This window comes from Callorhinus ursinus, unplaced genomic scaffold, assembly GCF_003265705.2.
Source record: "Callorhinus ursinus isolate GAN/ISIS: 27379988/994484 unplaced genomic scaffold, GSC_fseal_2.0 scaffold125, whole genome shotgun sequence".
NCBI classification, from domain to species: domain Eukaryota; kingdom Metazoa; phylum Chordata; class Mammalia; order Carnivora; family Otariidae; genus Callorhinus; species Callorhinus ursinus.
This window is the reverse complement of record NW_027397187.1, coordinates 867,353-880,311: the sequence shown is the minus strand read 5'-3', so window position 1 is coordinate 880,311 and position 12,959 is coordinate 867,353. Positions and strand designations below refer to the sequence as shown.

The following is a 12,959-nucleotide window of genomic DNA, read 5'->3' as shown; positions in this document are numbered from 1 at the left end:
CCTGGTCCGGCCATGCCTCTCCCCGGCCACCTCCTGCCTGCCTTGGTCCTGCTCCTGGGTGAGTTGTCGGATCTGGCTGCCAAAGCAAGGTCAGCCGCGGGCACAGGTGCTAGGCCCTGGGTGAACTTGCGGGGGTAGGGGGGTGGGCAAGACAAGCCATTCGGAAAGGGACAAGAATTCTGCTTCCTCTGGCCCCCAAAGTCCACAGGTCCCAAGGCAAGACCCTAGTCCACCGCTCTTAGACCAAATGGAGCCTGAGGAGGGGGCAGGGGCACCCTCCTGGCAGCCCCTCCAGTTCCTTGTTGGGCTCAGGCTCCGCTCCTCGGGGGCTGTCCCATGGTGGGGGCCCTTGGTCCCATGCTCACATATCCCCCGCCATCCCCCATGTAGCCACCCTCTCCCAGGCCAGATGTACTCTGCCCGGCCCAGCCTGGGAGCCCCGGGTGGCAGGACCCAGCCCCCTCCCCACATGACCTCTTGGCCCCAGGCCCCAAAGCAGAACAACGTTGTGGGTTGCCTGGGAGTGGGAGGTCACCCCTGCTTCCAGCCACCTGGCTGTCTCTCTGCTAGCAGCTGGGCCCCTAGGCTGGGCCTGGATCCCCAACAACTGCAGGGTCCCCCGCGAGGCCACGTGCAACTTCGTGTGTGACTGTCCAGGCTGCTCCGAGGAGACCCAGTGTGGTAAGCTGGGGCTGGGCAGGGGGCAGGCAGGCCCACCCTCTGCAGGCGGCCGCTGACCTCCTGCTCTCCAGGTTACCACGGAGCCTCGCCCGCCCTGGGCGCCCCCTTTGCCTGCGACTTCGAGCAGGACTCCTGCGGCTGGCAGGACATCAGCACCTCAGGCTACAGCTGGCTTCGAGACCGGGCGGGAGCCGCAATGGAGGCTCTGGGGCCGCGCTCAGACCACACTCTTGGCACGGACCTTGGTGAGGCCAGGCGGGTCTCCGTGACGCCCCCTCCCCTCTACTTCCGGCCCCATGTCCTGACCTCTCTGCTGCGCCAGGCTGGTACATGGCTGTTGGCACCCACCGTGGGAAAGAGGCCTCCACCGCAGCCCTGCGCTCCCCCGTCCTGCACGACGCAGCCCCCACCTGTGAGCTGAGGCTCTGGTACCATGCAGCGTCTGGAGGTGGGTGCCCAGGACCCTGCTGCCGGGGTGGCGTGTCTGAGGGGAGAGACCCGAAAGGAAGGAGAGCTGCTGCAGAGCGTGAGCGGGCACCCCGTAGGAGGGACAAGTGTCCTGGGGCAGGGCACAGCCAGCAGGCTGAGGGAAGCCCTGGCGCCCGAGCCACCCCGGGACCCCCCCCCCATTCCAGATGTGGCTGAGCTGCGGCTAGAGCTGACACACAGGGCCGAGACCTTGACCCTGTGGCAGAGCTCCGGGCCCTGGGGCCCAGGCTGGCAGGAGCTGGTGGTGACCACTGGCCGTATCCAGGACGACTTCCGGGTGAGCTGGGGGTGGTCTGGGGGCTGGGGGCAGCAGGGAGGGTCTGAGCCCGGACTTAAGTCCTAAGGACCCCACTCTTTTCAGGTGACCTTCTCTGCCACTCGAAACGCCACCCACAGGGGCACCGTGGCCTTGGACGACGTGGTCTTCAGGGGCTGCGGGCTGCCCAGTAAGGCCCCCCTGCCGTGGACGCACACCGGGGTGGGGGGCGGTAGGCGGGAGCCCCTCACCTGCTCACTCCCAACTCAGATGGTCTCGAGCCTCTCCCCCCGCTGCCCCGGCCCCGAGGTCTGGGGTCGCCGCGACGGGCTGCCCCTCCCCCGTCCCAGCCCCCCAGGCACACTGCCCCCCGGGGCAGCACCGTTGCCAGAACACGGCCTGTGTGGAGCCCCACCAGCTCTGTGACGGGGAGGACAACTGTGGTGACGGTTCCGACGAGGGCGCGCCGGCCTGCCGTGAGCCGGGGGGCTGCCGGGGACCGTCCAGAGAGCGTGCGGCGGCGTGGGGCGCGGGGTGGGCCGAGGGGCCCTGCTGGCGGCCTGAGCACCCCCCGCCCCCCCAGGCCACCACACGACCACAGACTTTGAGACAGGCCTGGGCCCGTGGAACCCCGCGGAGGGCTGGGCCCGGAACCACAGTGCCGGCGCCAGGCCCGCAGCCTGGCCTCGCCGCGACCACAGCCGGAACAGCGCGCACGGTGAGGCCCGCCGGGGACGCTGGTCCGCACCCACCACAGCCCCGCCAGCCCGGCCCACACCTGTCTCCCCCCAGGCTCCTTCCTGGTCTCCGTGGCCGAGCCCAGTGCCCCCGCCGTCCTCTCCAGCCCTGAGTTCCAAGCCTCAGGCGCCCACAACTGCTCGGTGAGGCGGGTGGGGGACACAGGGTGGCCTGCCCCGGGGGCCCGGGCTTGCGGGTCTCCCTGACCTTCCTCGGCTTCTTCTCAGCTAATCTTCTACCACTACCTGCATGGGTCCGAGGACGGTTACCTCCAGCTGTTCCTGCAGACCCAGAGCCTGGGCTCCCCCCAGGGCCCCGTCCTGCTGCGCAGGCGCCATGGGGAGCTGGGGGCCGCCTGGGTCCGAGACCGGGTTGACATCCAGAGCGAGCACCCCTTCCGGGTGAGGCTGGAGAGAACAGTGGCCGGGGCGGGGCGCCTGGGAGGTCTGGAGGGGGCAGGGGAGCTCGGGGGGCGGGGGGGGGGGGGGGGCTGGCCCTGGTCGCTCCAGGCCGCCTCAGCAGGAAGCCGGTTTGTTTGTTGGTGAGCTCCGGGAGGACGCCCCAGGGAAGGAGCGGTCACTTTCACAGCCCCTCTTGCAGGGCCGTGTGGGGGACGGTGGCCAGAGAGGGTGTCCAGTGACATGGAAAGCACGAGGCGGGGAGAGGGAGGCTGGAGGGAGCCGACCCGGGGAGGAGAGAAGGGTGCTGGGGCACGCCCTGAGCCCCCTGCGCCCTCAGATCCTGCTCACTGGGCACACGGGCCCGGGCGGCGTCGTGAGCCTGGATGACCTCATCCTGTCGGAGCACTGCCAGCCAGTCCCAGGTGGGCCTGCCGAGCCCTCCCCGCCCGGGGAAGCGCCACCCCTGCCCACCTGACCCCTACTCTGCCTCCACAGAGGGGCCCAGCCCGCCTGCTGGGCTCTGGGCCCCCGCCCCCCGGCCCCAGGACTTCTGCGAGCCAGGACATCTTTCCTGTGGGGACCTGTGTGTCCCCCCGGAGCAGCTCTGTGACTTCCAGCAACAGTGCCAGGGGGGCGAGGATGAGCAGGAATGTGGTGAGGGGCAGCTGGAGCCGGGGGGAGGTGGGGCCCTCTTCAGCGGCCCTCTCCCCGCTGCCCCTCAGCACTGGCTACCGTTCCAGGCAGCACGGACTTCGAGCCCCCCACGGCCGGGGGCTGGGAAGATGCCAGTGTGGGGCGGCTGCAGTGGGGGCGTCTCCGCGCCCAAGGCAGCGGGGACCCTGGCTCGGATGCCGGCGGGGCTGCTGCTGGTGAGGCCCGTGCCTGCGCGCCGTGCCCGCAGAGGGCTCTGCGCTCTGCCTCTTCGCACCAGGGGGTGTGTCTGCGGCGGGGGTGTCTGGCGGGACCTGGCTCTCAGAGGACTTGCTCTTCCTCAGGGCACTTCCTGTCCTTGCAGAGGGCCTGGGGACAGCTGGCAGCAGAGGCCCGGGTCCTCACTCCCCCCCTGGGCCCCTCGGGCCCCCGCTGTGAGCTCCACATGGCTTACTATTTCCACAGTTACCCCCAAGGTACCGCCCTGAGGCTGACAAGAGCTCCCCGATGCGCCCCGCGGGAGGGGGGCGGTGGGGCGGGCCAGGTGGACCCACCGTGACCCCCTGGGCCAGGCTTCCTGGCCCTGGTCGTGGTGGACGGCAGCAGCCGTGAGCTGGTGTGGCAGGCCCCGAGCAGCAGCAGGGGCTGGAAGGTGGACACAGTCCTTCTCGGGGCGCGCCGCCGGCCTTTCCGGGTGAGGAGTGCAGCCTGGGGGGCAGGGGGTTCACCGAGCCAGCCCTGACTTAATAGCCCCCTCCCTTGTGCTCCTTATGAAGCTGGAGTTTGTTGGCCTGCTGGACTTGGACGGCCCTGGCCAGCAGGGCGCTGGAGTGGATGATGTGGCCTTGAAGGATTGCAGCCCCGTGACCGCCACTGAGAAGGACTCAGGTCCCAGTCCCTACCCAGGGGCCTCCCACCCAGACCACCTAGAGGGACCCCTGGAAGCCCCCGCCCCAGAGGACCAGTCTCCACCCTCTCAGGACTCAGAGGGGCCGGCGGTGCTGGGGTGCGCTGACCCCCCCACCGCCCCACCCTCAGAGGTCTCCTGTAACTTTGAGCGGGACACTTGCGGCTGGCACAGCGGCCACCTCACAGATGCCCACTGGCGCCGGATCCAGAGCCGTGGCCCCGGGTACGACCACACCACGGGCCAAGGTAGCGTGGGGGTACCCAAGCCCGGGGAGCAGCTCTCAGACTCGGGGCGGGTGGAGGGGAGCGCGCCCACCCCGGGCCAAGCCCCTCCCGGACGCTGGCATCTCTGCAGCTCAGCCCTGTGTCCCCACGGCAGGCTACTTCTTGCTCCTGGACCCCACGGACCCCCCAGCCCGGGGCCCTGGTGCCCACCTGCTCACCCAGCCCCAGGCCCCAGCAGCCCCTCAGGAGTGTCTCTCCTTCTGGTACCACCTCCACGGGCCCCAGATCGGTGAGTGACCCTGGTGCTGGGCAGGGGCTCCAGAGCCCCCAAGGAGGGGTGGGAAGCCACCAGGAGTGGGGCTCTGGTCCCCTCCTACCCTCCCCTGCGTCTAGGAACACTGCGCTTGGCAGTGAGGCGGGAAGGAGAGCCAGAAACTGTCCTGTGGTCACGGACCGGCACCCATGGCAACCGCTGGCTCGAGGCCTGGGCCACCCTGCACCACCAGTCAGGCTCTGGCGCCAAGTACCAGGTGAGGCCCCACACCGGGGGGCGGAGGGGGGGGCGGGCCAGGCCCCCAGCCACTGACGCCCTCTGCCCCCAGCTGGTGTTCGAGGGCCTCCGTGACGGCTACCACGGCACCATGGCACTGGACGACGTGGCCGTGCGGCCAGGGCCCTGCTGGGCCGCCAGGCGGTGCTCCTTCGAGGACTCGGCCTGTGGCTTCTCCAGCGGGGGCCAAGGCCTCTGGACACGCCAGGCCAATGCCACGGGCCACGCCTCCTGGGGCCCCCGCACTGACCACACCACAGAGACGGCTCAGGGTACGCGGCAGGGGTGAGGAGAGGGAGGCAGGAGGAGGCAGGGGGAGGCAGAGCAGGCTGACATTGGCACCTCCCAGGGCACTACATGGTGGTAGACACGAGCCCACAGGCCCTGCCCCGTGGCCACGTGGCCTCCTTGACCTCAGAGGAGCACCCGCCTCTGGCCCAGCCTGCCTGCCTGACCTTCTGGTACCACCTGAGCCTCAGAAACCCAGGTGAGGGGCTGCAGGGTCTCCACAGGCCCCCGTGCGCGGGCTGCCTGGGATTCCCCCGAGTGGCCATTCCTCCCCCGCTGCTGCTGACCGAGGCTGGCCACGTGGTGTGGCAGGCACCCTGCAGGTCCATGTGGAGGAGGCCGAGAGGCATCAGGTGCTCAGCGTCCGTGCCCACGGAGGGTTTGCCTGGCGCCTGGGAAGTGTGGATGTGCAGGCCGAGAGGGCCTGGCGGGTGAGTGTGTGGGGCAGATGGCCTTCTCACCTTCAAGGGCTGTCCAGACCGTGCGGGAGGCAACCCTGCCCTGTGTCTGCCCAGGTGGTGTTTGAGGTGGTGGCCGCCGGCGTGGAGCACTCCTATGTTGCGCTGGACGACCTGCTGCTCCAGGATGGGCCCTGCCCCCAGCCAGGTGGGGAGCCCCCCGGCCTGGGCCCGGCACCTGCTATGACTCATGGCCGGTTCTAGCTCCATGCCAACCCCAAGATGCCTGGCCCAGGCCCCGGCCCCAGCAGCGGAGATGCCCCTGGAATAGAGAGGGGGAGTGGGGGCAGCCCTGCTCACCTGCCCAGGTTTCTTGCAGCTTCCTGTGACTTTGAGGCCGGCCTGTGCGGCTGGAGCCATCTGCCCTGGCCTGGCCTGGGAGGGTATAGCTGGGACTGGAGCAGTGGGGCCACACCTTCTCGCTACCCCCAGCCCCCTGTGGACCACACTCTGGGAACAGAAGCAGGTGGGTCTGAGCTGGGGAGGGGGCCCCACCAGTCCAGCCCATCCAGGCTCCTGTCGCACTCAAAGCTCACAGGTCGAGGGGGTCAACTCCATCCACTTAGTCTGGAGCCCTGCCCTCTGTCATTTCCAGGCCACTTCGTTCTCTTTGAAACGGGTGTGCTGGGCCCAGGGGGCCGGGCAGCCTGGCTGCGTAGCCAGCCTCTGCCCCCCACCGAGGCCTCCTGCCTCCGCTTCTGGTACCACATGGGCTTTCCAGAGCACTTCTGTGAGTGGGGCCGGGCCGCCAGCGCCTGGGTGGTGGAAGGAGCCAGGGCCGGGGGCAGCCCACGAGCTTGGGGCCCTGACCCGCCCTGGCCCCCTGCTTGCAGACAAGGGCGAGCTGAGGGTGCTCCTCAACAGCGAGCGGGGCCAGCTGACCGTGTGGAGCACGGGCGGGCCCCTGCGGCACCAGTGGCTGGAAGGCCGGGTGCAGGTGGCCAGTGCTGAGGAATTCCAGGTGAGGCCCAGCGGCCCAGAGCTGGGGATCCGAGGCCTCCTCCAGCCCACGCAACCCCTTCTCCCTCCTCGCCAGGTCGTGTTTGAAGCCACTCTAAGCGGCCAGCCAGCCCTGGGGCCCATTGCCCTGGACGACGTGGAGTATCTGGCCGGGCAGCACTGCCAGCCGCCCACATTCAGCCAGGGTGAGCCCTGCCCAGGGCAGCCAGCCCTGCTCGGGATCTGGGCCTCCATCGGGCTCAGCAGCTCGCAGGCCGCCTGGCTGCCAGTGGCCCTGCTTCTGGCCGGAGAGGCCAGGAGAGTCACCCAGGCCGGGCCCTGCACCATCCCCTCCCTACCCCACTGTCCCTTCCCCTTCTTCTTCTTTTTTTTTTTTTTTTATTTATTTACTGAGAGAACAAGCCCGTGCAAGAGCGGGTGAGTGGGGGGGAGGGGCAAAGGGAGAGAATCTTTCAAGCTGACTCCCCGCTGAGTGAGGAGCCTGATGCCAGGCTTGATCCCATGACTCCGAGATCAGGACCTGGGCTGAAATCAAGAATCACTTAACCGACGGAGCCCCCCAGGCACCCCGTCTCCTCCCCTTCTGGGCCGGGCCACCCCTCGTCCTTGGTCCCTCGGGAGCTAAGCCGGGTCTGCATCCCCGTTCTGGCCGCTGCACTGCGTGCTGTCACTCCGGGGGGGCTGGGTGTGGGGGGACTGACCCTGGAGGAGGTGCCCGGTCAGGCCAGAGACCACTGCCAGCCTACTGTATCTTCATGACAAAGGGGCGGGTCTAGTTTGGGGCTGTGACCGCCCCAGGTCTGCGCAGAGCAGCTGCCTGCCAGGTCCCCAGCCTTCAGCCTACTGGGGCCTCAAGGACGGGCCATCCCGTGTCCTTGGCCATCGGGGTAGGGCTGACAGGCAGGGCTCGAGCCCTGGGGCTCACATGCCCCACTGCCCACAGGGGAAACGGCACTGGCCACGTCGGTGCCAACCGTGGTCGGCAGCGCCCTCCTGGCCCTCGTCCTCCTGGTGCTGCTTGGACTCGGGGGACGGCACTGGTTGCAGAAGAAGGGGGGCTGCCCGTCCCGCGGCGAGACAGCGGCCACGGCCCCGGGCTTCGACAACATTGTCTTCAATGCGGTAGGAGCCCCTGGGTGGGGCCAGGCGGGCAGGGGAGACCGCGGAGAACCCCCTCCTGGCCTGCCCTGCCCCACCGGGGCTGTCGGCATGTGTGGCTGCCTCCGTCACCCACCTCTCAGAAGTGCCCTCTTCCCACCTAGGATTGCGTCACCCTGCCGGCTTCGCTCTCCGGCCACCAGTAGATGACCCAGACTGGCTCCCCACGCGAGCATCCCCCACCCCGCCGGGCCCCCAGCCCGGGGAGTAACACCTGCCCCTCCCCCAGGACACACTGAGCCCCCGAGCCGTCAGCCGGCACAGAGACTGTCAGCCACGTACCTGGGGATGGTCCTCACCACCAGTAAATGCCCTGGACTGTGAGGGCACCCCCACTTACTAGCTGAGGTCTGCGCATCCTGCTGTCAGCAGGAAGGTGGGCTCTTGGAGATCCCCAGCTGAAAGGATGTGCTTGGGGTACCTCCCACATGTCTCAGTGACTCAGGTGACAGGTAACAGGCAGGTCACACCAGGCAGGACCAAGGGCTAGAGACACCAGAGACAGACACAGTGGGACCCTGATAAGCCCCTGCCCCAGGCCCGGCGGGCACCCCAACACTCAGGTGGCCCAGCCCACCCTGTGGGACCCTGACCCAAGCCCTGTCCAGCCTCTGCCTTGCTGGGTGATTCCGCATCTGACTTAGGACAGGTACAGGTGACAGACCGAGTAGCAAACACTTAACCAGGTGTAAGGTGGTGTAGAGCTGCTCTGAGGGGGGATGCCCTGCTGTGTCTACGGTTCTAAATAAAGGTCCCGTGTCCGCTGTCCCATGGTAAATACCCTGTGTCGTAAGGGCTCCCGTGTCCACCAACCCACGGTAAAATCCAAGTGGCCCCCAGAACGACGTGTCTCAAAGCAGAGGTCACTCGGACCCTCGTGATGCTGCTGAGCAGGCCACTGACCTCCCGGGCTCTGAGGATGAAGGCAACCCCCGTCTCTGAATTGTCCTCCCTGCCTAATAAAACGGAGCAGAATCCTTTTAACCCGGGGAGGGTCCCCCTGGGCATGCTGTCCTGGGGAGCGGGCGGGTGACATCCACACCCACACAGCCAGGTGCTCCCCTCCCGCCTGCAGGAAGGCTCCCCTGCCTTGCCATCCCGGCCCACTGGAGACTCCAAGCCAGGGGAGCACAAGGGTCTGGAGGCCAGAGGCCCGTGCCCGTGAACTGTCCCAGCGGCCCGTAATAAGGAAGCAGCGCTGCAGAGGTGACCTTCACGGTCCCTCAGGCACCCCGGGGCATGTCACGAAACCATGTCTTCCCTACTCCGTGGGCCAGAGAGGCGCGCTGGGGGCGTGGCAGGCCGCGCTGGACAGCAATGACTCTCCACAAGCAGGAAGGACAACAATCGTTTATTGGCTTCTCTAAAAGCCGGACTGGAGACGGCGCCTTCTCTTCTGGTCAGGCCGCCCCACCCCACAGCCCCGCCAGCGTGGGGTGGTCCCACTCAGAGCTCCCCGGGGAGCCACCCCGAGACTGGGCAGACACCGGAGATGGGAAGGAAAAAAAATCAGGAGAAGCAATACTTTGCAAGGTTTCGTTTGTTTGACAGCAGGTATGGGTTGAGGGGGTTCCTGGGCAGGGCTAACGCCCCGCGTTCCGCTCGGCCGCGTGAAGAGACCCACGCTGGCGCTGGTGGTCAAGGGGAACCAGCCAGACGAGATCAGCCGGAACGCACTGATTTCGAGGCTTTGTGTTCATTTCGCCCTTGGCCCCTTCTCAATCGGCTTCCCGATATCCTTCCCCCGGAGCTTGAGGCCTGAAAGAGCCATTGGCCCACTCACCGCCACAGTGGCCACTCCGGGACCGAGAGGCAGCACGGTGCCACGGCGCCCCCACCCATCAGCCCCCTTCCTCCACAGGAAGGAGCGGCGGGGAGAGCAGGGAGGCCGAAGACTGCCCCCCACCAGTCCTGGCTGGGTTCAGCCCACTGTCCAGGCACCTGCTAACCTTCCAGGGTAGCCCCTCCCCGAACTCGGGCTCCAGCGCTTCAGGAGGTCCACGTGCTGGGTGCCTCACTGACACCAGGGGAGGGCCACCGAGCCCTCTGTCCATGGGCTCAAAGGGCGCTGCCCAGCAACAAAGGGGGGGATAGAGGAAATGTGAAAGCCAGGGTGGGGGAGCGGACAACACTCAGGCAATGCACTCAGGAGCCTCTTAAGGGCCTGGAGAATTCTGCAACCTCGGGGGCCTTCCTGGGCTTGGTGGCTGCCCTGCACCTGGTCAGGCAGCAGCAGCAGAGACCCGTTAAAGGCTACAGGACACTCACCGATAGCTCTCTCGATTTTGCCCAGAACCTGGTTATTAGGAATGGCCCGTCCACTCTCGTAGTCTGCGATGACTTGCGGCTTTTCGTTGATTTTCTAGAGATGTATTTTGTGCACAGCAGTTCAGTAAGGGGAGACCACAAAACTAGCCCAGAGCCAGGGGAGTCACCACATTCCAGGACAACACGTGGGCCAAGGGCCTGATGGGAGGCAGTCCTCAGAGGCACGACAGAAGCCACATCACACGCACGAGAAAGTGACAGCTGGCCTGATACAGCTTCCCCAGAGAACGCCAAGGCCAAGGGCAAACAGAAGCCTCCCCAAGCTGGGCTGCAGTGCCTTCTGAACACCGACCTCCCGCCTGCCCGACCACAGCCAGGGAGGAAGGGACCCGCCATGCTCACCGTTGCCAAGTCCTTCTGAGTCAGCCCCTTGCTCTGCCGGCCCTGCTGGATCACCTTGCCCACCTCCAGGGTCACCCGGTCATGGTGCAGCTCCTCAGTCTCCCGGTCCAACTTGGCCGTGTTCTTGGTGATCGAATGCTGTTTGTTCTGGCCAGCGGCCCCTGGACCGGCACGAGGCAAAAGCGCAGCACAGGGTTTGCCACAAACCCAAAAGAAAGCCACTTCGGAATGGAAACCAGGCCCAACAGGCGCCCTGTGCCAGGGTGACCTGGGAAGCCAGGCACCCAAAACACAGGGAACCCCGCGGGCTTACGAGCACGGGGCACCAAATCTTCTGGTCAATCCCCTCCTGACTACGCCCAGGGTGGCCGCCGCCGACAGCCGTCCCGACACACCCCGGGGCACGGTGGGTGTGCTCTCTCCTGCTGCAGGGAGAACCCGAGAGCACGCCGCCGTTTTGCGAGGAAGCACGACTACTTACATTTCTTGGAAGTCTCCACATCCTCTCCTCGTCTCTGAGCTGCCAAGATGGCCTGGAAAACGTGGACACGGTTTTCGGTTAAAATCAGATGTGGCAACGCCTGCAGACACCCGTGCAGGCTGCTGTCAGCGGGTCAGGACGCCGCGAACATCCGGGGCCTCTGCAGCCCCCAGGCGGCCTGGCCCGGAGCTCGTGCCCTGAAGCTTTGTCCGAGACTGACAAGCGAGGCCAAGTCTACAACCCAAGCTCAGCACACAAACCCTCTGCCATCAGACACCCAGGCACCTGTCCACGAGGCGCCACGAAGGAAAACCCAGCCCGCTTCTCCGCTGCTGAGAAACCTGTGCTGACGACAGATCTACTCCTGCACAAACAACACAGAGGCCGCGCACCGCACAGAACAACCCACGCCCCCAAACATCGCCAACAAGCCCAACACCCTGTGATCTCCATCTGCCAGATGTTAGTAAGATGTATCTCTCGACAAACGCCTCAGAGAAGAGACTGGGGCCGAGCTATGGGTGCCACGCTCAGAGGTGCTTTCTCCCCGTGTTCACGTCACTCCTAGCTTGTGACTGTCAAGTTTCCTTGCGGCAAAAAAGGACAGTGAAGTGGGTTCTAACCCTGCGAACGAGCAGCTCAGAGCAGGTCAGTGAATGCCTACCTCTGGGGCTGCAGCTAGTCCTGGCCCAGACCTGGCCGGCGGGTGCAGGCCCGAGCCCCGAGGGTAGAAACCCAGCAGGGGTGGCCACTGAGCCCCTCCACACTTACATGGGACTCACGTGCGGATCGTGGAGAGATCGGCCAAGCTACAAGCCTTCCGTCCCTCTCAAGGCATGTCACCTACACTCCAGTGACCCAGAAGCAGAGGCCACCTGTGCCACCTCAGCGCAGGGACAGGGACTGCCTAAAACCCCAAGCGGGCCTCCGTGGCGCTCCCCAGCCGGCTTCAGACCGGCCAGGCGCCAGCGGAGGAGACCCTGGGTGTGCCCGTACTGCCTGCACCCCAGTCCCTTCCGAGGTCCTCCCCCTCAGCCTGCCCTGGGCCCCTGCTTGCCCCAACCCCGCTGTCACTGGCCACAGGTCCACCCTGTCCCCATTCGGAGCCTCTACGACCCGGGCCCTTCCCTGGGCCTCCCTGCCCGGCCTGTATCGCTGACCATCCTGGCCCAGCCGGCCCTCGCCCCCACCACTCCCCCCGCCCGTCCTCCCACACCCTGCCCCGGCCCTCCTTCTCCCCGGTCCTTCGCCCTCTCCCCCACCCTAGCCCTGTCGCACACCGTCCCCGCCCGGCCATCTTCCTTGCTCTGGCCTCCTGCCTCCCATCCCTGGCGCTATACCCTCACCCAGGCCCCTGGCTGGTCCCCCGGGCCCCACCCTCATCGCAGGACCGCGCCTCGGACCCCGGCCCCGCCCCGCCCCCAGCTCCCGCTCGCACCCCCGGCCCCCCAGCCCCGGCCCCGCCCGCGTCCGCGCCCCGCGTCCCCCGCCCGCCCGGCCGCCCCGAGGCCCGAGGCCCGCACGGCGCCGCACCTGCTTGGACTTGGCCTGGGCGGCCGTGGGGCCCTTCTTGCGCAGCACCGTCACCGTGTCCCAGTCGCTCTCGGCCATGGCGGGCAGGCAGGTCCGGCGGTCCGTCCGGCGGCTCCGCGGCAGCTGCTCGCGACCCGGCGACGCGACGTCCCCTCGTCGCTCGGCCGCTTCCGGCGCCGGCCGCCGGCCCGCCCCCGCCTCCCCATTGGCCGGCGGCCCGGGGGGGCGGGCACTTCCCGCGGCTCGGGGCCAATCCGCGCCCGGCTCGTCCAAGCGAACGCCGGGCGGCGCGCGACGTGGGGCGGGCGGCGGCAGGGCTGTGCGCGGCCCGGGCGCCGCGGCGGGGCAGGGGCCCTCGGGGCACGGGCGGTGGGGAGGGGCCTGGGGAGGGGACGCGGGGCGACAAGGGGAGAAGAGGGGGCGCGAGTAGGGGGAGGGCGCCGGGGGCCCCAGGAGGAGGGGGGCGCGGGGGCGGCCGCGCAGGGGAGAGGGTGTGCGGGGAGGGGCCGCG

At 67.8% G+C, this 12,959-nt stretch overlaps 2 protein-coding genes across 2 annotated transcripts; one reads left to right on the top strand and one right to left on the bottom strand.

Annotated features, from left to right (window-relative positions):
- MAMDC4 (MAM domain containing 4) lies at nt 1–8,133 on the top strand. The gene is given in 27 exon segments (XM_025864911.2): nt 1–58; nt 574–681; nt 753–926; nt 1,004–1,129; nt 1,317–1,447; nt 1,532–1,616; nt 1,777–1,902; nt 2,010–2,144; nt 2,219–2,307; nt 2,392–2,565; nt 2,903–3,047; nt 3,091–3,219; nt 3,306–3,434; nt 3,561–3,692; nt 4,255–4,371; nt 4,505–4,639; nt 4,744–4,880; nt 4,953–5,172; nt 5,250–5,387; nt 5,501–5,619; nt 5,704–5,794; nt 5,966–6,112; nt 6,242–6,376; nt 6,480–6,607; nt 6,683–6,791; nt 7,550–7,728; nt 7,869–8,133. Coding segments are annotated over 27 exon segments (3,426 nt in total). The 5' UTR covers nt 1–12; the 3' UTR covers nt 7,911–8,133.
- A 965-nt stretch (nt 8,134–9,098) lies between these two features.
- Nucleotides 9,099–12,625, bottom strand: EDF1 (endothelial differentiation related factor 1). Its single transcript, XM_025864909.1, has 5 exons — nt 12,449–12,625; nt 10,916–10,967; nt 10,435–10,595; nt 10,033–10,126; nt 9,099–9,522 (listed from the first exon to the last, which is right to left on the bottom strand). The coding sequence occupies exons 1-5, from the start codon at nt 12,524–12,526 to the stop codon at nt 9,461–9,463; spliced, it is 447 nt and encodes a 148-aa protein (XP_025720694.1). The 5' UTR covers nt 12,527–12,625; the 3' UTR covers nt 9,099–9,460.
- Nucleotides 12,626–12,959: the final 334 nt, after the last annotated feature.